This window comes from Bombina bombina, chromosome 4 (genome assembly GCF_027579735.1).
Source record: "Bombina bombina isolate aBomBom1 chromosome 4, aBomBom1.pri, whole genome shotgun sequence".
Lineage (NCBI taxonomy): Eukaryota > Metazoa > Chordata > Amphibia > Anura > Bombinatoridae > Bombina > Bombina bombina.
The window spans coordinates 914,170,332-914,196,430 of NC_069502.1; the positions used below are offsets into that span (position 1 = coordinate 914,170,332).

Sequence of the window (26,099 nt, forward strand, 5' to 3'; positions counted from 1 at the left end):
GTTCTTTTTGTGTGTATTGTTTGATTTCTTTTTTCTTTTCCTGCTCTTTGCATAAAATACAGAATTCTGGCTACTTAGAATGTAATACTTATGTAAGAGCTTGTGTTAAGAAACTGATAATTATACGTTCTGTTTTGTAAGTGATTTTTGCAATTTCAATAAAAAGGATATTAAAATTTTTTTTTTAAAAATCCATAGAGCACCTGTGCAAATGAATTTGACTGTAATACAATGCAACCTACCAACAATTTCCAGATGGCCATATTCTGTAATTTTACAGGAAGCAGTAATTCCCTTTAAAACATGCTATTGCATATTATTTACAACTAAAACAATACAGTAAGCCACATAAATACAAAATGCACATTTATTCTCTGTAGTTTATTTTCTTTGAAATGAATTAGAAATTAAATCTATAAAAAGTTTTACATGTAACAGTTACAAATCAAAGAAATATAGGTATCACATCAAAAACTGTTACATGTGGAGAAATAATAGTCTCATAAATATTTATTTACCATATCTACACAATAGTTTGAAATATTAAAAAAAAAATAACCACCAGATAAGAGTGCCAATCCTCCAAATAACTTGAACTTTTAAACTAAAAATCTATTTAGTGAAACAGGTCTTATCACAGCAGCAATTTATAGCATTTATTTACATAAGACCAAGATCAAATAATGCAGGACTTTAAATAAAATGTAATTTGCAGATGTTTAATGACAAACTAGAAATATATCCAACATTTAAAAAAAGACATAGCAGACATGGCTGGGCTTGACATCCCAAAGCGCCAGTGAGTCCCTGGCGCCTTAAAAATAGGCCCTGGCACCTTGGTATAGAGTCCCCTATGGGGGCCCCATACTCCCCCCTCACGGGGACGATTATTTATATATATCTTCATATAGTCAGTCAACAAAAACTATTCTGGCTTCTAACTTTATAAGCTATAGATTTTGAACAAAATTTGTCGAGCTTTTAGATATGGCATCATAAATGTCTGAATTGCCTGATTTAACTTCCACTGACAAAATAAATAGTATCAAATCCTGGCAACAAACAAACATTTGTTATTTTTTGGAATTAAAACTATATGGCTGGAACTTTTCATGCCATAAAAAAGCAACCATAAAAAAGGGGTCACTACACAAAAAGTGCACAGTCTAAATTAATTCTGTTTTAGGGAATTAAATGGAACTTCAGGAAATTCCTTTAGTGTGTATATATATATATATATATATATATATATATATATATATATATATATATATATATATATATATATATATATTAATTTTTTTATTAAACTTATTATTTTTAGTTTATTCTTTTTTATTTCCCTTTCATTTATTTCCAACTTTCGCAGGGAGTGCATCATCCAATAAATTTACCTCGGCCATGGGCCATAGAGAATCAAAACCTTTGCCCTGCAACATTCAACACAATGAATGCTTTATACGTGCATGAGACCATTTATCGATGTCCCAAATTAGCTAAAGCAAAAGATATATGGACTGCAAAACAATGCGAGTTTTGCTAAAGTCATGAATTTTTAAGGTTTTTAAAACAGTAATTTTGTATGTTGATCTTTGGCAACACAGTAATATACCATGTTTATATTTTAAAAAAACAAATAAAGCTGTATGCTATCTATACTGCCATTGGTCAGTTTAAATTTGAACACAATTTCTGTGCAATTAGAATGGAGAGTAAGACTGGCAAACTGTGCACAAACATCTCTCACTTTACATTCTATAATAAGATGGCATTTGATTTTGATTCATTCTTTACCAAGTATATACCATCTTCAGAATTTGAAGACTATTAGATATATATTGGTAGGCACTCTCCTTAAAACAGTTTTAAACGCAAAATATCTACACGTGGTTATCTTTAATCTTTTAACAGTCGACTGATAAAATCCATTCACCTGACAAGCTGAAAACAATAGGTTAAGTACTGCTTTATTAACATCTTTTCATTAAAAGTTAAAATGGAGACAAATAAAATTGCCAACATTTTTTCTTGTTTTCATAAAAAAGTTATAGTGTAATTTCTTTTGCAAATCCCTTGACAGCTAAGAGACCTCAAAATATTGTAATATACATTAGGCCCCTAAGACTCTGCTAGGGGTTAATTATATACACAAATACGGGTAATACAGACCCAAGGTTTGCAAAGGATTTCCATCAAAAGAACCCTCACCAAACCCTCCAGCATATATATATATATCTCAATGTACCAAACTAACTGGGCATCTCGGAAACATTGTCACACTCCTGTGTATAAAGATAGGAAGTAGATATACAGCAAAAATATAGGATAAATTAGAAGGGGCTTCTTCGTTTTGAATTCTTCTCCAACTAATAAGGATGCGGCACTGTAGGCAGCCCAAAACACTCCAAAGAGCTGCAAGGAACAGAAAGAGTAAGGTTAAACAGTGATAGCTGACATTTATATAAAACAAAATAAAAAAAATAAAAAAATAATAATAATAATAAAAGGGACATAAACACTTTCCGACTGTAAAAATAATCGTTTAATACTATGTCCGAAAAAACAACAACATTGCAGTATACAAAGTAGGTACAAAACCCTTTATACAAACTGCTTGGAACCAGTAAAGGTTTGGATTTCAGAATATTTGCATCTGTGAAATGGGACAACTTGGAGAGGGGATGGGACAATATTAGCTAATAGAAGTTATTATTATTATTATCGGTAATTTGTGGAGCGCCAACAGATTCCGCAGCACTATTAGCAAAGGCGGAGTACAACAAAACAGTTATAGCGATCAAATGGGTAGAGGGCCCTGCCAAGAGTTGCACTGTTGTAGTCAGCTCTTGAGAAGGTGATCAACAAACAACTGGACTCTTAAGCTTACATGCTAAGGGGTTTCAGGGGATAGCAATGGAGGAGAGGAACTGGTATAAAGAAAGGTTAGAGTAGGTTGTATGCATCCCTGAACAGTAGAGTGTTTAGGGAGCACTTGAAGCTTTTAAAACTAGAAGAGAGTCTTGTGGAGCGAGGCAGAGAGTTCCACAACATGGGAGCCAGCCTCGAGAAGTCCTGTAAACGGGATTGTGATGAGGTGACAAGAGAGGAGGAGGTCGTGAGCAGAGCGAAGGGGACGGGAGGGAGAGTATCTGGAGACAAGGTCTGAGATATAGGGGGGAGCAGTGCAGTTGAGGGCTTTGTATGTCAGAGTGAGAATTTTGTGTTTAATCCTGGAGGAAAGAGGAAGCCAGTGAAGCGATTGGCAGAGAGGTGCAGCAGATGAAGAGCGACAAGTAAGCAAGATGAGCCTGGCAGAGGAGTTTATTATGGATTGTAAATGAGCTAGGCAGCAGCTAGGGAGACCAGAGAGGATGGAGTTGCAGTAGTCAAGGCGGGAAAGGATAAGAGAGTGGATTAAAATCTTAGTTGTATCAAGGTCTGAGATATAGGGGGGAGCAGTGCAGTTGAGGGCTTTGTATGTCAGAGTGAGAATTTTGTGTTTAATCCTGGAGGAAAGAGGAAGCCAGTGAAGCGATTGGCAGAGAGGTGCAGCAGATGAAGAGCGACAAGTAAGCAAGATGAGCCTGGCAGAGGAGTTTATTATGGATTGTAAATGAGCTAGGCAGCAGCTAGGGAGACCAGAGAGGACAGAGTTGCAGTAATCGAGGCTGGAGAGGATGAGAGAGTGGATTAAAATCTTAGTTGTGTCTTGTGTAAGGAAGTGTCTAATTTTAGAGATGTTTTTAAAGGTGGAAGCGGCAAGCTTTAGCCAAAGACTGAATGTGAGGAGTGAAAGAAAGATCTGAGTCAAATGTGACCCCGAGACATCGGGCATGCGGGGTAGGGGTAATGATGGAGTTGTCGACAGTTATAGAGAGATTGGGGGTGGAGAGTTTAGAAGAAGGGGGGAAAATAAGGAGCTCAGTTTTGGAGAGATATAGCTTGAGGTAGTGAGAGGACATCCAGTTGGAGATGTGAGAAAGACAGTTAGTGACAAGGGTTAGCAAGGAAGGAGAAAGGTCTGGTGCAGAGAAGTAGATTTGGGTGTCATCGGCATACAAATGATATTGTAAACCATGGGACTTTATTAGGGAACCTAGTGATGACATGTAGATTGAGAAGAGAAGGGGACCGAGGACAGAGCCTTGCAGTACTCCAACAGAAAGTAGTGACGGGGCAGAGGAGGCCCCAGAGAAGGCTACACTAAAGGTACGGTTTGACAGGTAGGAAGAGAGCCACGAGAGGGCTGTGTCACATATGCCGAAGGATTGGAGGGTTTAGAGCAAGAGAGGGTGGTCAACAGTGTCAAAGGCTGCGGACAGATCAAGGAGAATAAGCAGAGAGAAGTGGCCTTTTGATTTTGCTGTAAGTAGGTCGTTGGTAACCTTAACAATTGCTGTTTCTGTGGAGTGATGGGGACGAAATCCAGATTGCAATGGGTCAAGGAGGGAGTTTATTGTAAGGAAATGGGATAGGCGTGCATAAGCTAGTTTTTCGAGAAGCTTTGATGCAAGAGGGAGGAAGGAAATAGGGCGGTAGTTGGATGGGGAGGTAGGATCAAGGGAAAGTTTTTTTGAGGATACGTGTGACCAGTGCATGTTTCAGCGATGAGGGAAATATACCGGTGCTGAAGGAGAGGTTGAAAGTGTGTGTGAGTATAGGGGTAAGGGTGGCAGAGAGGGAGGGGAGTAGCTGTGAGGGGATAGGGTCAAGGGGACAGGTAGTGAGGTGAGAGTGCAGTATAAGTGCCGAAAGTTGTTTAAAATTGCATGTTTTATCTGAATACATTTTGACTTTACTCTCCCTTTAATCCCATTGTACCGCTACAATTCTATGTATACAGAATCAATCCCTTACTAAAAGGGACAGTCAACTCTTATGAATGTGAACTACAAACAGCTGGGCTCGTAGGCTTACATGCTATGGGGTTTAAGGGGATAGCAGTGGAGATAGGAGGGTTAGTGTAGGTTGTATGCATTCCTGAATAGTAGAGTCTTCAGGGAGTGCTTGAAGCTTTCAAAACTAGGGGAGAGTCTTGTGGAGCGAGGCAGAGAGTTTCATAAGATGGGAGCCAGTCAGGAAAAATCTTGCAAACGGGAATGTGAGAAAGTAACAAGGGAGAAGAGTAGGAGATCATGAGCGGAGCAAAAGGGACGGGAGGGCGAGTATCTGGAGACCAGGTTTGAGATATAGAGGGGAGCAGTGCAGTTGAGGGCTTTGTATGTCAGAGTGAGAATTTTGTGTTTAATCCTGGAGGAAAGAGGAAGCCAGTGAAGGGATTGGCAGAGAGGTGCAGCAGATGAAGAGCGACATGTAAGGAAGATGAGCCTGGCAGAGGAGTTTATTATGGATTGTAAATGAGTTAGGCAGCAGCTAGGGAGACCAGAGAGGATGGAGTTGCAGTAGTCAAGGCGGGAAAGGATAAGAGAGTGGATTAAAATCTTAGTTGTATCTTGTGTAAGGAAAGGTCTATTTAAGAGATGTTTTTAAAGTGGAAGCGGCAGGCTTTAGCCAAGGACTGAATGCGAGGAGTGAAAGATAGATATGAGTCAAGTGTGACCCCAAGACATCAGGTATGTGTGATTGGGGTAATGGAGTTATCAACAGTTATAGAGAAATAGGGGGTGGAGATTTTGGAAGAAGGGGGGAAAATAAGGAGCTCAGTTTTGGAGAGATTTAGCTTGAGGTAGTGAGAGGACATCCAAAATGAGATATGAGAGAGACAGTTAGTGACATGGGATAGCAAGGAAGGAGGTAGTTCTGGTGCAGAGAGGTAGATTTGGGTGTCATCGGCATACAAATGATGATGAAACCTGTGGGACTTTATTAAGGAACCTAATGAGGACGTGTAGATTGAGAAGAGGAGGGGACAGAGGACAAAGCCTTGCGGTACCCCAACAGAAAGCTGTAACGGGGCAGAGGATGCCCCAGAGAAGGCTACACTAAAGGTACGGTTAGATAAATAGGAAGAGAACCACGAGAGAGCTGTGTCGCAGATGCTGAAGGAATGGAAGGTTTGGAGCAAAAGACAGTGGTCGACAGTCGTCGAAATGTAGGTGTTTAAATGTTATAAAGTAAATTAATATAACCATGGTGTGCAAAGCTGGGGAAAGGATAGCAGAGGCGTTGTCTATCTTTTTAAACAATACCAATTTTGGTGTAGACTGCTAAAGTTTCAAGAATCTCAATGAATAAAAGATTGTTTGGAGTGGAATAGATCTGCAAGCACCTAAGTGTGCGGAGGGAGGGGCAAGCAGTAAAAAATAAAACTGAAACCTATAATGTTATTGTTTTAGTTAAATAAAACTAATTAAAGGGTTGCATATGAAAGATACATTTAGTGTAAGTAAAACATATATTATGCTTACCTGATAATTTTCTTTTCTTCTGATGGAAAGAGTCCACAGCTGCATCCATTACTTTTGGGAAATAAGAACCTGGCCACCAGGAGGATGCAAAGACACCCCAGCCAAAGGCTTAAATACTCCTCCCACTCCCCTCATCCCCCAGTCATTTCGCCGAGGAACAAGGAACAGTAGAAGAAATATCAAGTAAAAGGTTCCAGAAGAATAAATAAGGATGCCCCACAAAAACCAATTAAGGGTCGGGAGCTGTAGACTCTTTCCATCAGAAGAAAAGAAAATCATCAGGTAAGCATAATTTATGTTTTTCTTCTTAAATAAAAAAAATAGTCCACAGCTGCATTCATTACTTTTGGGAAAAGAACACCCAAACTATAGAGGACACTGAATGCAAAAACGGGAGGGTAGGCCTGAACCCCTACCCAACAAAAAAAACCTTTAATAAGGAAGGGCCCCAAGGACACTGACCCACAGATAGTCCAGAAGTCAAGCTAGAGACCGCAAATTGGACTCAACTGAGCCAAAAGTCCTCCAGGAGACACCGTCGCCCAACAGTAGGTTCCTCACCCCACACTAATGAAGGGGACACCAGCCTAAACTCCCAAAGGTACACGGCTAAAGGAGAACTGAAGGAAACCAAAAGGTCACCACCATGTAAGCAGTGAAGACAACTGAAGACAGAGTCCACACAGCGTCCGAACATAGAATACAAAAGTATCCAAACACAAAAAAGTGTGTAACAGACCCAGTCGAAAAACCCTGAGTCAGAACACAGTCAACATCAGGACGACACAGAGGATACTTGCTAGTAAGTAGAAGCAGCCAACAAAAGAACAGACTGCAAAAGCAAGCCCCCAGAGGGCACACTCTAGGCAACCTAAGCCACCAGACATACATACAGGTCTCCAAAAGGGGAACACAGAACCCCAAATGAGGCCGCCCAAGAAGGAGAGGTTTAATCCTGGACCCTATGCCTGTAAGCCTAGGGAGCTAGCAACTATACCCACCTAGATCCTGAAAATGACGTCTTTAAGAACACACACCCAGCATCAGTGGATCTAAAACAGGGGAACAGGAGAACCCCGAAAACCATCTCAAGAACGAGTGGAAGAATGGCCACAGCCATCCCTACAGAGCACCATTACAAACCGACTCCTAAAACAGACGCCAAGGCCGTAGACCCAAAGGATCTATCAAAAAGGCCCAAAAAAATCAACTTGGAGCCAGCAAGACTCCAGATGGAACATAACAACCCAGAGAGACACCCCTCTCCGATAAGTTAACCCACTGTTCCAACCTCCTGGAGAAGCCCCAAGAAAGGGACTACATCTCCATAAGAAGGAGAATAACCCCTTAAGAAAAGGGATGGAGCCAGAAAGACAACATCTGTCCTCAAGGCATGAAGCCACTGGCTGAAGGAGAGGTCAGTCCCCAACACAGATGTCCTTGGAAAGGACCCCCATAAAAGTAGCATGCTATCACACATTCCCTGTGTACTGGATGCAGCAGAGACACTGTAAACCCATTCGCCTGCAGAGCAGTGAATCTAAGGGTTACCCTAGCAAGCTGACCTAGGGAATCCAACCCTAAGGCGCATCAAGCCTAATGAGTAAGAGACACTCAGAAAACCTGGCCAACCGTGACTAGGTCAGGTAGATTAAGGAGTAAGGGACATAGCTCAAGTTCCCAGTACTAAGGAACACAAAACCAGCCCTGAGGCCTAGGATTCCAGTAACAACCCATAACTGGGTCCACAAGGGAAAACGCAGAGCGAAGCCTCAGGGAGAAAACAGGTTCTGGCACCCAATTGTTCTATCAAACAATACCCGAGAACTGAACACCCCGTCTGACAAAAAAACAGACGCAAGGGATAAGAATGCAATATCCAGATCAATCCGGATAACGAGAAGAACTCGTAAGTCCAGACCGAGAGAAGGAACTACCCCTTGCTAAAGTCCTACGTGAGGAGCAATGCGATAGAAGTCGTATTATGACCCTAGAGCCCCTAGACCTCTCAAACAGCCTCAGGACAACAAAGCAAGGGATACCTTAAAGGTCCAAACCCCTCGAGCAGGGCTAGCCTCCACATCACCTCAATACAAACAGAGGAATACAGGGAGGAAAGGCGTGAAGCCTTCCCAGCTCCGGGAAGCCCAGAACAAAGCCCAATGTCCCTATAGGGATCAACCATCTCCCGGAGGGAACTCAGGTTGCTAAAAGGAGACCTAACTCGCCCGGAGACAACGGAAGAAGACCAAGAAGGTCTTATAACTCAGCTAGACAGTACATGGTCAATGTGCAATAGCAGCAACTGGTTCCAGTAAACTGGTTGCGAGCACACATTCTAGGTGCAAAGAGCTGCAGCTGGTTGCACACTGCAAACCTTCAGAAGGCTAAACCGCTCAAACAGCGGTAAGAGGGTGCTAAGCCCTCCAACCCTCCACTGCGTGGGAAAGGAAACTCTAGGGTCTGATAATACCAGACGTAAGAGAGAGAGAGTGATGCAGTGGAAACTCCACTGACCCAGTCATCCATGATTGAAGGCTATAAGGACTGAAACAATCCTCCTCGCCTCACGGACCCACAGGTCCTCTCAAATTCTTAGTTGAAACATGTAAAACAAATGATGACCTGAGCACTTGGCACCTCGACCGGACCAGCCAAGCAGAACAGCGCCATGTGTCCGAACAGCCACGAGATAGGACGAACCCAACAGGACCAGTCCACACCCAGGGCCCTAACCAGCAAGCTGCATAAGTCCTCCCTCAGAGGGGAAGAAAGGAAAACAGAAATTTTTTAACATAGGACTAACATGTCCAAAACAACTTCTGAAGAAGTAACAAAGAGTATCAATCCCAGAAGGTTCCAGAAGGAAACAAACATAATAAAAAACATCCTACTGGATAAAAAGAAAATATAAGGCAATCCGGAGGTTAACGCCCAAGAAGAAACAGGCCTACACGCAGGACCAACCAAAAGGAGCCCTGATCTTCCATAAACTGGGAAAGATCTCAATAAAATAACAATCAGGAGAATACATCATCCCCACATGTCTAATGAGGTGCACCATTTCGAATTAGCAGACTGAAAATTCCCATATCCGATAAGGATAGGGTCATTTAATAACTGAAAAACATGTCTGAGTAATACATGAAGGCGCGCAATTCTGTAACGAAAGGCACAACACTTAGGGACAGTTACACCCGCAGGGAACTGTAGAGGCCCTCCCCAAGACCAGAGAAACAGGACAATAGGGCACGAGCACAATCGCAAATAAACGTCTGGACTCTGCAGATGAATAATCGGCAAAAATATGTGGAATCGAAAACGTGCTGCAACCACCGGGGGGGGGGGGACACGCCACCCTGCATGGATGAATAATAACAAACTGGGTTACCCGCATGTGTAGAAGAAGTATGGAGTGGAAGGGAACTCGCCTCTCGGAGAACTGGTCCCCCAGAGGCGTATGGCTCAGCTGTCCCTTGATTCCCCGAGCCTGAGGAAGAAGGCGCTCTCATATGGCATACAGAACTTAACTGGTTGACATTGACATGTGTCAACAAGGCCAATCCGGATTCATCACCGGTCGCAGAATCTGAAGTTAAAACAGTCTCAGCATCAGATAGAGGATATGCAAATATGGACTAAGAATTAAAATTAAACGGCACCTGACACCCACAATGGCTGGGGCACTCACCACCTCCTATGACCAGACCCCTGCGGACTAAAATTTCTCCTTCACCACACGGTCAGGAATGCAGAAATGGAAGACGGAACGTAATCACGCCCGGCCACAAGGTGAACTGTACAGTCCAAAAAAGAGCGCCCAACCATAAAGTTGCGTCACTTCCAGAGGCCTTAATGTTCCAAACCATGAGCCCAATTAACACCACACATAAGCAGGTTGAATCACATAAACATGATTAAAAAAAAAACCCTGTTCAATAACCCCCATCAGGAGATATTAACCCTTGATTCCAAGATACTAATGGAGACTCACTGAGACCCTTATGTTAAGTTAGACCCGCAAGGTGGTAGCCTCTAAGGAAAACATCGGAACTACAGTACATTCAAGAAGAAAGTAAAATGAAACAATCTTACTGGAATCTACACCGTGGAACAGGAACACAGCCCTTCAAGTGTGACTGATAGTAGCATTGCCTCCGCCATGGACTGGAGTGAAGAAAGCAGGCAGCGAAGTTCGACAACGCCGATTGCTTGAAGAGCTGTTAATATGAATAGGGATGGTTTTGCATAAAGACTCTCCCTGCATCTCCAGACTAACTTTCATCCAAGCCGTCACTGAGAGACTGATGGGATTACTTAAAACTCCGGTCCCATGTCGAAGAGTACTACCCTTCATAAGAGACAAATTAAATTCTGACACTTCTCTGCCAACCTCCTGGGACGAAAGGCAAAGAATGACTGGGGGATGAGGGGAGTGGGAGGAGTATTTAAGTCTTTGGCTGGGGTGTCTTTGCCTCCTCCTGGTGGTCAGGTTCTTATTTCCCAAAAGTAATGAATGCAACTGTGGACTCTTTCCATTTAAGAAGAAAACAAACTTTCAATGCAATAGGAAGTTTCTTTCTTAGGAAATAGGTTTTTATTTATCAATTTTATGTCATAAAAGGGTTGTAATTTTGAAAAGCAGGTGGTCAAATGCATTACTTTAAATTTGCATATTCATTATGCAAAACCATAATCCTGATTGCATGTGCATTGTGGACATAACTAATCACATGTGCACAAGCATTCCTCACCCGACATCATAGTCTCTTTAAATGCATAATGGATCTTTCACTAGCACATCACTTAAAGGCACTGCATCTGCATGATGGTGACATTGGTGATTACACCACCTTCTCAATGGGCATGTACAATCACAAAAGCTAATGTATGCGCATGTAAGGGTACATGAGTGCTCCCAAAAGGCATGCCCCAACTTCTACCAAGGTAGCCAACCATGATATGACTTGCATAATGAGTCCCACAGTGGGTTTGGAAAAGGATTGCTCTTTATTGTTACATTGCGGCAAAAGGAGAAACTTTGTATTATCGTTTTTTTTTTTCAATCTTATAGCCCTTTAAATTATTATTAGCGTAATGATTATTTTTCTTTAGTTAAAAGGGACAGTCTAATCCAAAATAAACTTTCATGATTTAAATAGGGAATGTAATTTTAAACCACTTTCCAATTTACTTTTATCATCAATTTTGCTTTGTTCTCTTGGTATTCTTAGTTGAAAGCTAAAGCTAGGAGGTTCAAATGCTAATTTCTTAGACCTTGAAGGCCACCTCTTATATGAATGCATTTTGACAGTTTTTCACCACTAGAGGGAGTTAGTTCATGTGTGTCATATAGATAACACTGTGCTCACGCACGTGGAGTTACGTGGGAGTCAGCACTGAAATAAGAGAGCAGTTTGCAGAGGCTTTAGATACAAAGTAATCAAAGAGGTAAAAAGTGTATTACTATAACTGTGTTGATTAAGAAAATTTAGGGAATAGGTAATAAAAGGGATAATCTATCTTTTAAAACAATAAAAATTCTGGTGTAGACTGTACCTTTAGATAAAACTGTTTAAATTGTTATTATTAAGATAATGACTATTTCTATTTGGCAACATAAAACTATTTAAATTAATTATTTTTTTCTCCCTCCAATTAAGTACAGCTGAAAAGTTAAATATAAACAATTAAACTATTGACAGCTACTGCCTGCGTGTGATTGGCTGTGCGCAGGTGGTGTCGCACGCAAACATAAAATAACGCTTGTGTGCAATGGTAAATTACGGTAGCGGTTTGCTGCCCACTAGAGGTGAGCTGGGGAGGACAGGGCTGAACGCCCCTGTCTGCCCTGGATTGATAACTCGCCCCTAAGTAGCTTTACCAGAGAGACAGTTGCAAAATGTATAAACACATATACAATCAACTGGACTAAAATGCCCTGTGACAACACCAATGACATCTGGCAACTCAATCCTCAAAGTCACATGTTGATTTCACAATTGTGAGATAACAGCACCTGGGTCACTGAATTCTAATATGCATAAATCAATGTCACTTTCAGAGACAATGTATTCTGAGAATTAGCAGTGTATTAAAGGGACAGTAAACCTCAAAAAACATAATTTATGTAAGAACTTACCTGATAAATTCATTTCTTTCATATTAGCAAGAGTCCATGAGCTAGTGACGTATGGGATATACATTCCTACCAGGAGGGACAAAGTTTCCCAAACCTCAAAATGCCTATAAATACACCCCTCACCACACCCACAATTCAGTTTAATGAATAGCCAAGAAGTGGGGTGATAAAAAAGTGCGAAAGCATATAAAATAAGGAATTGGAATAATTGTGCTTTATACAAAAATCATAACCACCACAAAAAAAGGGTGGGCCTCATGGACTCTTGCTAATATGAAAGAAATGAATTTATCAGGTAAGTTCTTACATAAATTATGTTTTCTTTCATGTAATTAGCAAGAGTCCATGAGCTAGTGACGTATGGGATAATGATTACCCAAGATGTGGATCTTTCCACGCAAGAGTCACTAGAGAGGGAGGGATAAAATAAAGACAGCCAATTCCTGCTGAAAATAATCCACACCCAAAATAAAGTTTAATGAAAAACATAAGCAGAAGATTCAAACTGAAACCGCTGCCTGAAGTACTTTTCTACCAAAAACTGCTTCAGAAGAAGAAAATACATCAAAATGGTAGAATTTAGTAAAAGTATGCAAAGAGGACCAAGTTGCTGCTTTGCAAATCTGATCAATCGAAGCTTCATTCCTAAACGCCCAGGAAGTAGAAACTGACCTAGTAGAATGAGCTGTAATCCTTTGAGGCGGAGTTTTACCCGACTCAACATAGGCAAGATGAATTAAAGATTTCAACCAAGATGCCAAAGAAATGGCAGAAGCTTTCTGGCCTTTTCTAGAACCGGAAAAGATAACAAATAAACTAGAAGTCTTTCGGAAAGACTTAGTAGCTTCAACATAATATTTCAAAGCTCTAACAACATCCAAAGAATGTAACGAATTCTCCTTAGAATTCTTAGGATTAGGACATAATGAAGGAACCACAATTTCTCTACTAATGTTGTTGGAATTCACAACTTTAGGTAAAAATTCGAAAGAAGTTCGCAACACTGCCTTATCCTGATGAAAAATCAGAAAAGGAGACTCACAAGAAAGAGCAGATAATTCAGAAACTCTTCTGGCAGAAGAGATTGCCAAAAGGAACAAAACTTTCCAAGAAAGTAATTTAATGTCCAATGAATGCATAGGTTCAAACGGAGGAGCTTGAAGAGCCCCTAGAACCAAATTCAAACTCCAAGGAGGAGAAATTGACTTAATGACAGGTTTTATACGAACCAAAGCCTGTACAAAACAATGAATATCAGGAAGATTAGCAATCTTTCTGTGAAAAAGAACAGAAAGAGCAGAGATTTGTCCTTTCAAGGAACTTGCGGACAAACCTTTATCTAAACCATCCTGAAGAAACTGTAAAATTCTTGGAATTCTAAAAGAATGCCAAGAAAAATGATGAGAAAGACACCAAGAAATATAAGTCTTCCAGACTCTATAATATATCTCTCTGGATACAGATTTACGAGCCTGTAACATAGTATTAATCACAGAGTCAGAGAAACCTCTTTGACTAAGAATCAAGCGTTCAATCTCCATACCTTTAAATTTAAGGATTTGAGATCCTGATGGAAAAAAGGACCTTGCGACAGAAGATCTGGTCGTAGCGGAAGAGTCCACGGATGGCAAGAGGCCATCCGGACAAGATCCGCATACCAAAACCTGTGAGGCCATGCCGGAGCTACCAGCAGAACAAACGAGCATTCCTTCAGAATCTTGGAGATTACTCTTGGAAGAAGAACTAGAGGCGGAAAGATATAGGCAGGATGATACTTCCAAGGAAGTGACAATGCATCCACTGCTTCCGCTTGAGGATCCCTGGATCTGGACAGATACCTGGGAAGTTTCTTGTTTAGATGAGAGGCCATCAGATCTATTTCTGGAAGTCCCCACATTTGAACAATCTGAAGAAATACCTCTGGGTGAAGAGACCATTCGCCCGGATGTAACGTTTGGCGACTGAGATGAACCGCAGAGATTAGACAGGAGCTGGATTCCGCCCAAACCAGAATTCGAGATACTTCTTTCATAGCCAGAGGACTGTGAGTCCCTCCTTGATGATTGATGTATGCCACAGTTGTGACATTGTCTGTCTGAAAACAAATGAATGATTCTCTCTTCAGAAGAGGCCAAGACTGAAGAGCTCTGAAAATTGCACGGAGTTCCAAAATATTGATCGGCAATCTCACCTCCTGAGATTCCCAAACTCCTTGTGCCGTCAGAGATCCCCACACAGCTCCCCAACCTGTGAGACTTGCATCTGTAGAAATTACAGTCCAGGTCGGAAGCACAAAAGAAGCCCCCTGAATTAAACGATGGTGATCTGTCCACCACGTTAGAGAGTGTCGTACAATCGGTTTTAAAGATATTAATTGAGATATCTTTGTGTAATCCCTGCACCATTGATTCAGCATACAGAGCTGAAGAGGTCGCATGTGAAAACGAGCAAAGGGGATCGCGTCCGATGCAGCAGTCATAAGACCTAGAATTTCCATGCATAAGGCTACCGAAGGGAATGATTGTGACTGAAGGTTTCGACAAGCTGAAATCAATTTTAGACGTCTCTTGTCTGTTAAAGACAGAGTCATGGACACTGAATCTATCTGGAAACCCAGAAAAGTTACCCTTGTCTGAGGAATCAATGAACTTTTTGGTAAATTGATCCTCCAACCATGATCTTGAAGAAACAACACAAGTCGATTCGTATGAGATTCTGCTAAATGTAAAGACTGAGCAAGTACCAAGATATCGTCCAAATAAGGAAATACCACAATACCCTGTTCTCTGATTACAGACAGAAGGGCACCGAGAACTTTTGAAAAAATTCTTGGAGCTGTAGCTAGGCCAAACGGCAGAGCCACAAACTGGTAATGCTTGTCTAGAAAAGAGAATCTCAGGAACTGATAATGATCTGGATGAATCGGAATATGCAGATAAGCATCCTGTAAATCTATTGTAGACATATAATGCCCTTGCTGAACAAAAGGCAAGATAGTCCTTACAGTTACCATTTTGAACGTTGGTATCCTTACATAACGATTCAATATTTTTAGATCCAGAACTGGTCTGAAGGAATTCTCCTTCTTTGGTACAATGAAGAGATTTGAATAAAACCCCATCCCCTGTTCCAGAATGGAACTGGCATAATTACTCCAGCCAACTCTAGATCTGAAACACAATTCAGAAATGCTTGAGCTTTCACTGGATTTACTGGGACACGGGAAAGAAAAAATCTCTTTGCAGGAGGTCTCATCTTGAAACCAATTCTGTACCCTTCTGAAACAATGTTCTGAATCCAAAGATTGTGAACAGAATTGATCCAAATTTCTTTGAAAAAACGTAACCTGCCCCCTACCAGCTGAGCTGGAATGAGGGCCGCACCTTCATGTGGACTTAGAAGCAGGCTTTGCCTTTCTAGATGGCTTGGATTTATTCCAGACTGGAGATGGTTTCCAAACTGAAACTGCTCCTGAGGATGAAGGATCAGGCTTTTGTTCTTTGTTGAAACGAAAGGAACGAAAACGATTATTAGCCATGTTTTTACCCTTAGATTTTTTATCCTGTGGTAAAAAAGTTCCTTTCCCACCAGTAACAGTTGAGATAATGGAATCCAACTGAGAACCAAATAATTTGTTACCCTGGAAAGAAATGGAAAGTAGAGTTGATTTAGAAGCCATATCAGCATTCCAAGTTTTAAGCCATAAAGCTCTTCTAGCTAAAATAGCTAGAGACATAAACCTGACATCAACTCTGATAATATCAAAAATGGCATCACAGATAAAATTATTAGCATGCTGAAGAAGAATAATAATATTATGAGAATCATGATCTGTTACTTGTTGCGCTAAAGTCTCCAACCAAAAAGTTGAAGCTGCAGCAACATCAGCCAAAGATATAGCAGGTCTAAGAAGATTACCTGAACACAGATAAGCTTTTCTTAGAAAGGATTCAATTTTCCTATCTAAAGGATCTTTAAACGAAGTACCATCTGACGTAGGAATAGTAGTACGTTTAGCAAGGGTAGAAATAGCCCATCAACTTTAGGGATTTTGTCCCAAAATTCTAATCTGTCAGACGGCACAGGATATAATTGCTTAAAACGTTTAGAAGGAGTAAATGAATTACCCAATTTATCCCATTCTCTGGAAATTACTTCAGAAATAGCATTAGGAACAGGAAAAACTTCTGGAATAACCACAGGAGATTTAAACACCTTATCTAAACGTTTAGAATTAGTATCAAGAGGACCAGAATCCTCTATTTCTAAAGCAATTAGTACTTCTTTAAGTAAAGAACGAATAAATTCCATTCTAAATAAATATGAAGATTTATCAGCATCAATCTCTGAGACAGAATCCTCTGAACCAGAAGAGTCATCAGAATCAGAATGATGATGTTCATTTAAAAATTCATCTGTGGAGAGAGAAGTTTTAAAAGATTTTTTATGTTTACTAGGAGAAATAACAGACATAGCCTTCTTGATGGATTCAGAAACAAAATCTCTTATGTTATCAGGAACATTCTGCACCTTAGATGTTGAGGGAACTGCAACAGGCAATGGTACATTACTAAAGGAAATATTATCTGCTTTAACAAGTTTGTCATGACAATTAATACAAACAACAGCCGGAGGAATAGCTACCAAAAGTTTACAGCAGATACACTTAGCTTTGGTAGTTCCAGCACTAGACAGCGATTTTCCTGAATTATCTTCTGACTCAGATGCAACGTGAGACATCTTGCAATATGTAAAAGAAAAAACAACATATAAAGCAAAATTGATCAAATTCCTTAAATGACAGTTTCAGGAATGGGAAAAAATGCCAATAAACAAGCTTCTAGTAACCAGAAGCAAAGAAAAAAATCAGACTTAAATAATGTGGAGACAAAAGCGACGCCCATATTTTTTGGCGCCAAATAATACGTCCACATTGTTTGGCGCCTAAATGCTTTTTGGCGCCAAAAATGACGCCACATCCGGAACGCCGACATCTTTGGCGCAAAAGGACGTCAAAAAATGACGCAACTTCCGGCGACACGTATGACGCCGGAAACAGAAAAGATTTTTTGCGCCAAAAAAGTCCGCGCCAAGAATGACGCAATAAAATGAAGCATTTTCAGCCCCCGCGAGCCTAACAGCCCACAGGGAAAAAAAGTCAAATTTTTAAGGTAAGAAAAAATTATTGATTCAAACGCATTATCCCAAATATGAAACTGACTGCCTGAAAATAAGGAATGTTGAACATTCTGAGTCAAGGCAAATAAATGTTTGAATACATATATTTAGAACTTTATAAATAAAGTGCCCAACCATAGCTTAGAGTGTCACAGAAAATAAGATTTACTTACCCCAGGACACTCATCTACACGTTTGTAGAAAGCCAAACCAGTACTGAAACGAAAATCAGCAGAGGTAATGGTATATAAATAAGAGTATATCGTCGATCTGAAAAGGGAGGTAAGAGATGAATCTCTACGACCGATAACAGAGAACCTATGAAATAGACCCCGTAGAAGGAGATCACTGCATTCAAATAAGCAATACTCTCCTCACATCCCTCTGACATTCACTGCACGCTGAGAGGAAAACCGGGCTCCAACTTGCTGCGGAGCGCATATCAACGTAGAATCTAGCACAAACTTACTTCACCACCTCCATAGGAGGCAAAGTTTGTAAAACTGAATTGTGGGTGTGGTGAGGGGTGTATTTATAGGCATTTTGAGGTTTGGGAAACTTTGCCCCTCCTGGTAGGAATGTATATCCCATACGTCACTAGCTCATGGACTCTTGCTAATTACATGAAAAAAATAATGTTATATAATTCTGCACATAGTGCAGAATTATATAACATTATATTAGCGCAATCTTTATAAAACGTAATATACCCTTTGAATTTTAAACCCCCCCGGCTGTTTTACAGACCCGCTCTCTGTGCTCTTCTGAGCGGGTCTGTTTTATTCACACAGCGCATCGGGCCAGCTGTATAGTCACAGCCCGGCCCGACCGTGCCTTTATACACAGTGCAGCTCGCTCCTGCTGTCAGACAGAGCAGGAGCGAGCTGCACTTAGTGTTATGGTGCGGTCGGGCCGGGCTGTGACTATACAGCTGGCCCGATGCGCTGTGTGACTAAAACAGACCCGCTCAGAAGAGCACAGAGAGCAGGTCTGTAAAACAGCCGGAGTTTTTTAAAATTCAAAGGGAATATTACGTTTTATAAAGATTGCGCTAATATAATGTTATAGAATTCTGCACTATGTGCAGAATTATATAACATTATTTTTAAGGTTACTGACACTTTAATATGGACACTGTAGGAATGAACAACAGATTATATGCAACAAAGACTTAAAACCTTTGCGACACAGAGAAAGTGTTTAATGACTGCACACCTCACAGATTCATACTTTCACTTACTTTTATTACTGTAGACACAATTTCAAATGATCCAACTACTAGCAGTGCAGGGGCTATTACAATCAACGGAAGCAAGGAATAACCTATTACTCCAAGCACTTGCCCATAAGCCACCTGGAAAACAGAACAGCAAATAACACAGCAGCTTTGATTAATAATATAAAAGAATTAAAAAAAACTAAAAAATTACTTGCTTATTACAAAATATATTTTTGTTAATCGTTTTACCAAATATTAACTAATATGTGTAAAAAAATAGAATTGTGAGGTGGTCTCCCTCCATTTCTTAACTTAACAGAAAATTGATGAAACACCTCTTTTTAGAGTAGTTTGATGTCAAATCAGATACTACTGCTAGGCCTGGTAGCTTTTTGAAAAAGTGACAGGAGTATAACAAAACTCTAAATAATAAACGGAGCTACTTTTATCGGCCTCCTTAAAGGGACAGTCTAGTCCAAAAAAAACTTTCATGATTCAGATAGTGCATGTAATTTTAAACAATTTTCCAATTTACTTTTATCACCAATTTTTCTTTGTTCCTTTGGTATTCTTAGTTGAAAGCTTAACCTAGGAGGTTCATATGCTAATTTATTAGACCTTGAAGGCCGCCTCTTAAAGGGATACTAAACCCAATTTTTTTATTTCATGATTCAGATAGAGCGTGAGATTTTAAGCAAATTTCTAATTTACTCCTATTATCAATTTTTCTTTGTTCTCATGCTATCTTGATTTGAAAAAGCAGTACCGTAAGCTTTAGAGCCAGACCATTTTTTGTTCAGCACATGGGTACCACTTCCTGATTTGTGGCTAAATGTAGCAAACCAATCAGCAGCTCTACCAAGGTGCTGAACTAAAAAATGGGCCGGCTCCTAACCTTTTATTACTGCTTTTTCAAATCAAGATAACATGAGAACAAAGAAAAATTGATAATAGGAGTAAATTAGAAAGTTGCTTAAAATTACATGCTCTATCTGAATCATGAAAGAAAAAAAATGAGGGGTTAGTATCCCTTTAAGAATGCATTTTAATAGGTTTTTCACCACTAGAGGGTGTTAGCTCATGTTTTTCATATAGATAACACTGTGCTCATGCACGTGAAGTTACCTGGGAGCCATCACTGATTGGCTAAACTGCAAGTCTATCAAAAGAACTGAAATAAAGGGGCAGTCTGCAGAGGCTTAGATACAAGATAATCACAGAGGTAAAAAATATATAAATATAACTGTGTTGGTTATGCAAAACTAGGGAATGGGTAAAAAAGGGATTATCTATCTTTTAAAACAATAACAATTCTGGTGTAGACTGTCCCTTTAAGCGGCATGTGGGGTAGAGGTTATGGGAAATTTGTTTATTTTTAATGAAAGGAATATGCGAGCAAATGCATTAACTAATTTAAAAAATGATGAATATATACAAACGAAATCCAACAGTATATATGAACGCTATGAAGAAGTACGTCAGATTAGCATGGCTCCCCAGCGCGCTATAGGCAAGTATACAGCATTATCTATCTTTATAAACAATAACAATTTTGATGTAGACTGTCCCCTTAAGACTCCAGTCAGAATAGCTTCGATATGAGTAGACAAGTCGCAGTGTTTCCCTAAGAAGCCGGAACTAATGGTATGAGGAGGATAGTGACGTCACGGGCTGTTCTCACCAGAGTTTTAACTAAATGTTTGTGCACAACTCAGTGCAAACACTGCTCAAACAAACAAAAGTGTAAGTTTTTCCAGCAATAAAGAGTCCCCAGAAATGAATGTATGTATGTATGTAGTATAATTTAGCCAGCTCACTTATTATATTGTATTTCACATGTATGTGTGTGTCAATTTTCAGTTAGCTTTATTTTCGCAACGTTGTGCTGTATTGTTTTGATTTCCATTTTTAATTTTGACATTTGGCCTATGCAGGCATCCATAGTGCCCATAACGCATGCGTAGAGGCTGCTGGGGGATGCTGTGGCTCTGCAAGCACTTTTGGCAGAGCTGTCCAAGGGGTGAGAGGGTTTATAGTGTGGTGAGTAGAATTGTTTCATTTATATTGTATCTGAGGACCAATAAATAAATGTTTATTTAAATCCGGAGGAGTGCTTTTCCTGAAACCTGCATGACATATATATATATATATATATATATATATATATATATATATATATATATATATATATATATATATATATATATATATATATATATATATATAATCATGGTTAGTGTTTGGCTGAATCCATTTATTATTAATCAACTGCGTTTACTCTTTTTAAAATCATAATGACAACAGAAACTACCCAAATGACCCTGATAAAAAGTTTAAATAAATACCCTGGTGATTTTGGCCTGATATCTGTTTGCTTGTAATTAGTGAGTGTGTATAAAAGGTCAATGAGTTTCTGGACTCCTGACAGACCTTTGCATCTCTCATCCAGTGCTGCACTGACGTTTCTGGATTCTGAGTCATGGGGAAAGCAAAAGAATTGTCAAAGGATCTGCGGGAAAAGGTAGTTGAACTGTATAAAACAGGAAAGGGATAGAAAAAGATATCCAAGGAATTGAGAATGCCTATCAGCAGTGTTCAAACTCTAATAAAGAAGTGGAAAATGAGGGTTTCTGTTGAAACCAAACCACGGTCAGGTAGACTAACTAAAATTTCAGCCACCACTGCCAGGAAAATTGTTTGGGATACAAAGAAAAACCCACAAATAACTTCAGTTGAAATACAGGACTCTCTAAAAACATGTGGTGTGGCTGTTTCAAGATGCACAATGAGGAGGCACTTGAAGAAAGATGGGCTGCATGGTCGAGTCACCAGAAGAAAGCCATTACTACGCAAATGCCACAAAGAATCCGGCTTACAATACGCCAAACACAGAAACAAGCCTCAAACCTTCTGGCATAAAGTCATTTGGAGTGATGAGACCAAAATTGAGCTTTTTGGCCACAACCATAAACGCTATATTTGAAGAGGAGTCAACAAGGCCTATGATGAAAGGTACACCCTTCCTACTGTGAAACACGGAGGTGGATCGCTGATGTGAATTTATGCTTACCTGATAAATTACTTTCTCCAACGGTGTGTCCGTTCCACGGCGTCATCCTTACTTGTGGGAATATCTCTTCCCCAACAGGAAATGGCAAAGAGTCCCAGCAAAGCTGGCCATATAGTCCCTCCTAGGCTCCGCCCACCCCAGTCATTCGACCGACGGACAGGAGGAAAAATATAGGAGAAACCATATGGTACCGTGGTGACTGTAGTTAGAGAAAATAATTCATCAGACCTGATTAAAAGAACAAGGGCGGGCCGTGGACCGGACACACCGTTGGAGAAAGTAATTTATCAGGTAAGCATAAATTCTGTTTTCTCCAACATTGGTGTGTCCGGTCCACGGCGTCATCCTTACTTGTGGGAACCAATACCAAAGCTTTAGGACACGGATGAAGGGAGGGAGCAAATCAGGTCACCTAAACGGAAGGCACCACGGCTTGCAAAACCTTTCTCCCAAAAATAGCCTCCGAAGAAGCAAAAGTATCAAATTTGTAAAATTTGGCAAAAGTGTGCAGTGAAGACCAAGTCGCTGCCTTACATATCTGATCAACAGAAGCCTCGTTCTTGAAGGCCCATGTGGAAGCCACAGCCCTAGTGGAGTGAGCTGTGATTCTTTCAGGAGGGTGCCATCCGGCAGTCTCGTAAGCCAATCGGATGATGCTTTTAAGCCAAAAGGAAAGAGAGGTAGAAGTCGCTTTTTGACCTCTCCTTTTACCAGAATAGACGACAAACAGAGAAGATGTTTGTCTGAAATCTTTTGTAGCTTCTAAATAGAATTTTAGAGTACGGACTACGTCCAAATTGTGTAACAAACGTTCCTTCTTTGAAACTGGATTCGGACACAAAGAAGGTACAACTATCTCCTGGTTAATATTTTTGTTAGAAACAACCTTTGGAAGAAAACCAGGCTTAGTACGCAAAACCACCTTATCTGCATGGAACACCAGATAGGGCGGAGAACACTGCAGAGCAGATAACTCTGAAACTCTTCTAGCAGAAGAAATAGCAACCAAAAACAAAACTTTCCAAGATAACAACTTAATATCTATGGAATGTAGAGGTTCAAACGGAACCCCTTGAAGAACTGAAAGAACTAAATTTAAACTCCAGGGAGGAGTCAAAGGTCTGTAAACAGGCTTGATCCTAACCAGAGCCTGAACAAATGCTTGAACATCTGGCATAGCTGCCAGTCGTTTGTGTAGTAAGACAGATAAAGCAGAAATCTGTCCCTTTAGAGAACTCGCAGATAATCCTTTATCCAAACCTTCTTGCAGAAAGGAAAGAATCTTAGGAATTTTTATCTTATTCCAAGGGAATCCCTTGGATTCACACCAGCAGATATATCTTTTCCATATTTTATGGTAAATCTTTCTAGTTACCGGTTTTCTGGCCTGAACCAGAGTATCAATCACAGAATCTGAAAACCCACGCTTTGATAGAATCAAGCGTTCAATCTCCAAGCCGTCAGCTGGAGGGAGACCAGATTTGGATGTTCGAATGGACCCTGAACAAGAAGGTCCTGTCTCAAAGGTAGCTTCCATGGTGGAACCGATGACATATTCACCAGGTCTGCATACCAAGTCCTGCGTGGCCACGCAGGGGCTATCAAGATCATCGAGGCCCTCTCCTGTTTGATCCTGGCTACCAGCCTGGGAATGAGAGGAAACGGTGGAAACACATAAGCTAGGTTGAAGGTCCAAGGCGCTACTAGTGCATCCACTAGAGTCGCCTTGGGATCCCTGGATCTGGACCCGTAGCAAGGAACCTTGAAGTTCTGACGAGACGCCATCAGATCCATGTCTGGAATGCCACATAATTGAGTCAATTGGGCAAAAATCTCTGGGTGGAGTTCCCACTCCCCCGGATGGAATGTCTGACGACTCAGATAATCCGCTTCCCAGTTTTCCACACCTGGGATGTGGATCGCAGATAGATGGCAGGAGTGATTCTCCGCCCATTGTATTATTTTGGTTACTTCTTTCATCGCCAGGGAACTCCTTGTTCCCCCCCTGATGATTGATATACGCAACAGTCGTCATGTTGTCTGATTGGAATCTTATGAATCTGGCCTTTGCAAGCTGAGGCCAAGCCCTGAGAGCATTGAATATCGCTCTTAGTTCCAGAATGTTTATCGGGAGAAGAGACTCTTCCCGAGACCATAGTCCCTGAGCTTTCAGGGATTCCCAGACCGCACCCCAGCCCACTAGACTGGCTTCGGTCGTGACAATGACCCACTCTGGTCTGCGGAAGCTCATTCCCTGGGATAGGTGGTCCAGGGATATCCACCAACGGAGTGAATCTCTGGTCTTCTGATCTACTTGAATCACTGGAGACAAGTTTGTATAGTCCCCATTCCACTGTTTCAGCATGCACAGTTGTAATGGTCTTAGATGAATTCGCGCAAAAGGAACTATGTCCATTGCTGCAACCATCAACCCTACTACTTCCATGCACTGAGCTATGGAAGGACGTGGAACAGAATGAAGAACTTGACAAGCGCTTAGAAGTTTTGACTTTCTGACATCTGTCAGAAAGATCCTCATTTCTAAGGAATCTATTATTGTTCCCAAGAAGGGAACTCTTGTTGACGGAGACAGAGAACTTTTTTCTATGTTCACCTTCCATCCGTGAGATCTGAGAAAGGCCAGGACGATGTCTGTATGAGCCTTTGATCTTGAAAAGGACGACGCTTGTATTAGAATGTCGTCCAAGTATGGTACTACTGCAATGCCCCTCGGTCTTAGAACCGCTAGAAGGGACCCGAGTACCTTTGTGAAAATCCTTGGAGCAGTGGCTAATCCGAATGGGAGGGCCACAAACTGGTAATGTTTGTCCAGAAAGGCGAACCTTAGGAACTGATGATGTTCTTTGTGGATAGGAATATGTAGGTACGCATCCTTTAGATCCACAGTAGTAATAAATTGACCTTCCTGGATAGTGGATAGAATCGTTCGAATGGTTTCCATTTTGAACGATGGTACCCTGAGAAATTTGTTTAGGATCTTTAAATCCAGAATTGGTCTGAAGGTTCCCTCTTTTTGGGGAACTACGAACAGATCTGAGTAAAATCCCATTCCTTGTTCCGTCATTGGAACTGGGTGTATCACTCCCATCTTTAACAGGTCTTCTACACAATGTAAGAACGCCTGTCTCTTTATTTGGTTTGAGGATAAGTGAGACATGTGGAACCTTCCCCTTGGGGGTAGTTCCTTGAATTCCAGAAGATAACCCTGAGAAACTATTTCTAGCGTCCAGGGATCCTGAACATCTCTTGCCCAAGCCTGAGCAAAGAGAGAGAGTCTGCCCCCCACTAGATCCGGTCCCGGATCGGGGGCTACTCCTTCATGCTGTTTTGTTAGCGGTAGCAGGCTTCTTGGTCTGCTTACCCTTGTTCCAGCCTTGCATCGGTTTCCAGGCTGTTTTGGACTGTGAGGCATTACCCTCTTGCTTAGAGGATGCAGAATTAGAGGCCGGTCCGTTCCTGAAATTACGAAAGGAACGAAAATTAGACTTATTCTTGGCCTTGAAAGGCCTATCTTGTGGGAGGGCGTGACCCTTTCCCCCAGTTATGTCTGAGATAATCTCTTTCAATTCTGGTCCAAAGAGAGTTTTACCCTTGAAGGGGATGTTAAGCAATTTTGTCTTGGATGATACATCCGCTGACCAAGACTTTAGCCAAAGCGCTCTGCGCGCCACAATTGCAAACCCTGAATTTTTTGCCGCTAATCTAGCTAATTGCAAAGCAGCATCTAAAACAAAAGAGTTAGCCAACTTAAGTGCGTGAACTCTGTCCATAACCTCCTCATATGGATTCCCTCTACTGAGCGACTTTTCTAGTTCCTCGAACCAGAACCACGCTGCTGTAGTGACAGGAACAATGCACGAAATGGGTTGTAGAAGGTAACCTTGCTGTACAAAAATCTTTTGGCTGTTTCAAGATGCACAATGAGGAGGCACTTGAAGAAAGATGGGCTGCATGGTCGAGTCACCAGAAGAAAGCCATTACTACGCAAATGCCACAAAGAATCCGGCTTACAATACGCCAAACACAGAGACAAGCCTCAAACCTTCTGGCATAAAGTCATTTGGAGTGATGAGACCAAAATTGAGCTTTTTGGCCACAACC

At 40.9% G+C, this 26,099-nt stretch overlaps 1 protein-coding gene across 1 annotated transcript in view; it reads right to left on the reverse strand.

Moving 5' to 3' along the window:
• Window positions 1-349: 349 nt before the first annotated feature.
• Window positions 350-26,099, reverse strand: part of YIPF4 (Yip1 domain family member 4) — a 66,439-nt gene continuing 40,689 nt past the window's right edge. Inside the window, exons 5-6 of the mRNA XM_053711844.1 lie at window positions 18,929-19,042; window positions 350-2,412 (exon numbers count right to left, since the gene is read on the reverse strand). Coding sequence (XP_053567819.1) covers window positions 2,275-2,412; window positions 18,929-19,042 — 252 coding nt within the window. The 3' untranslated portion in view covers window positions 350-2,274. The remainder of the gene's footprint in view (window positions 2,413-18,928; window positions 19,043-26,099) is intronic.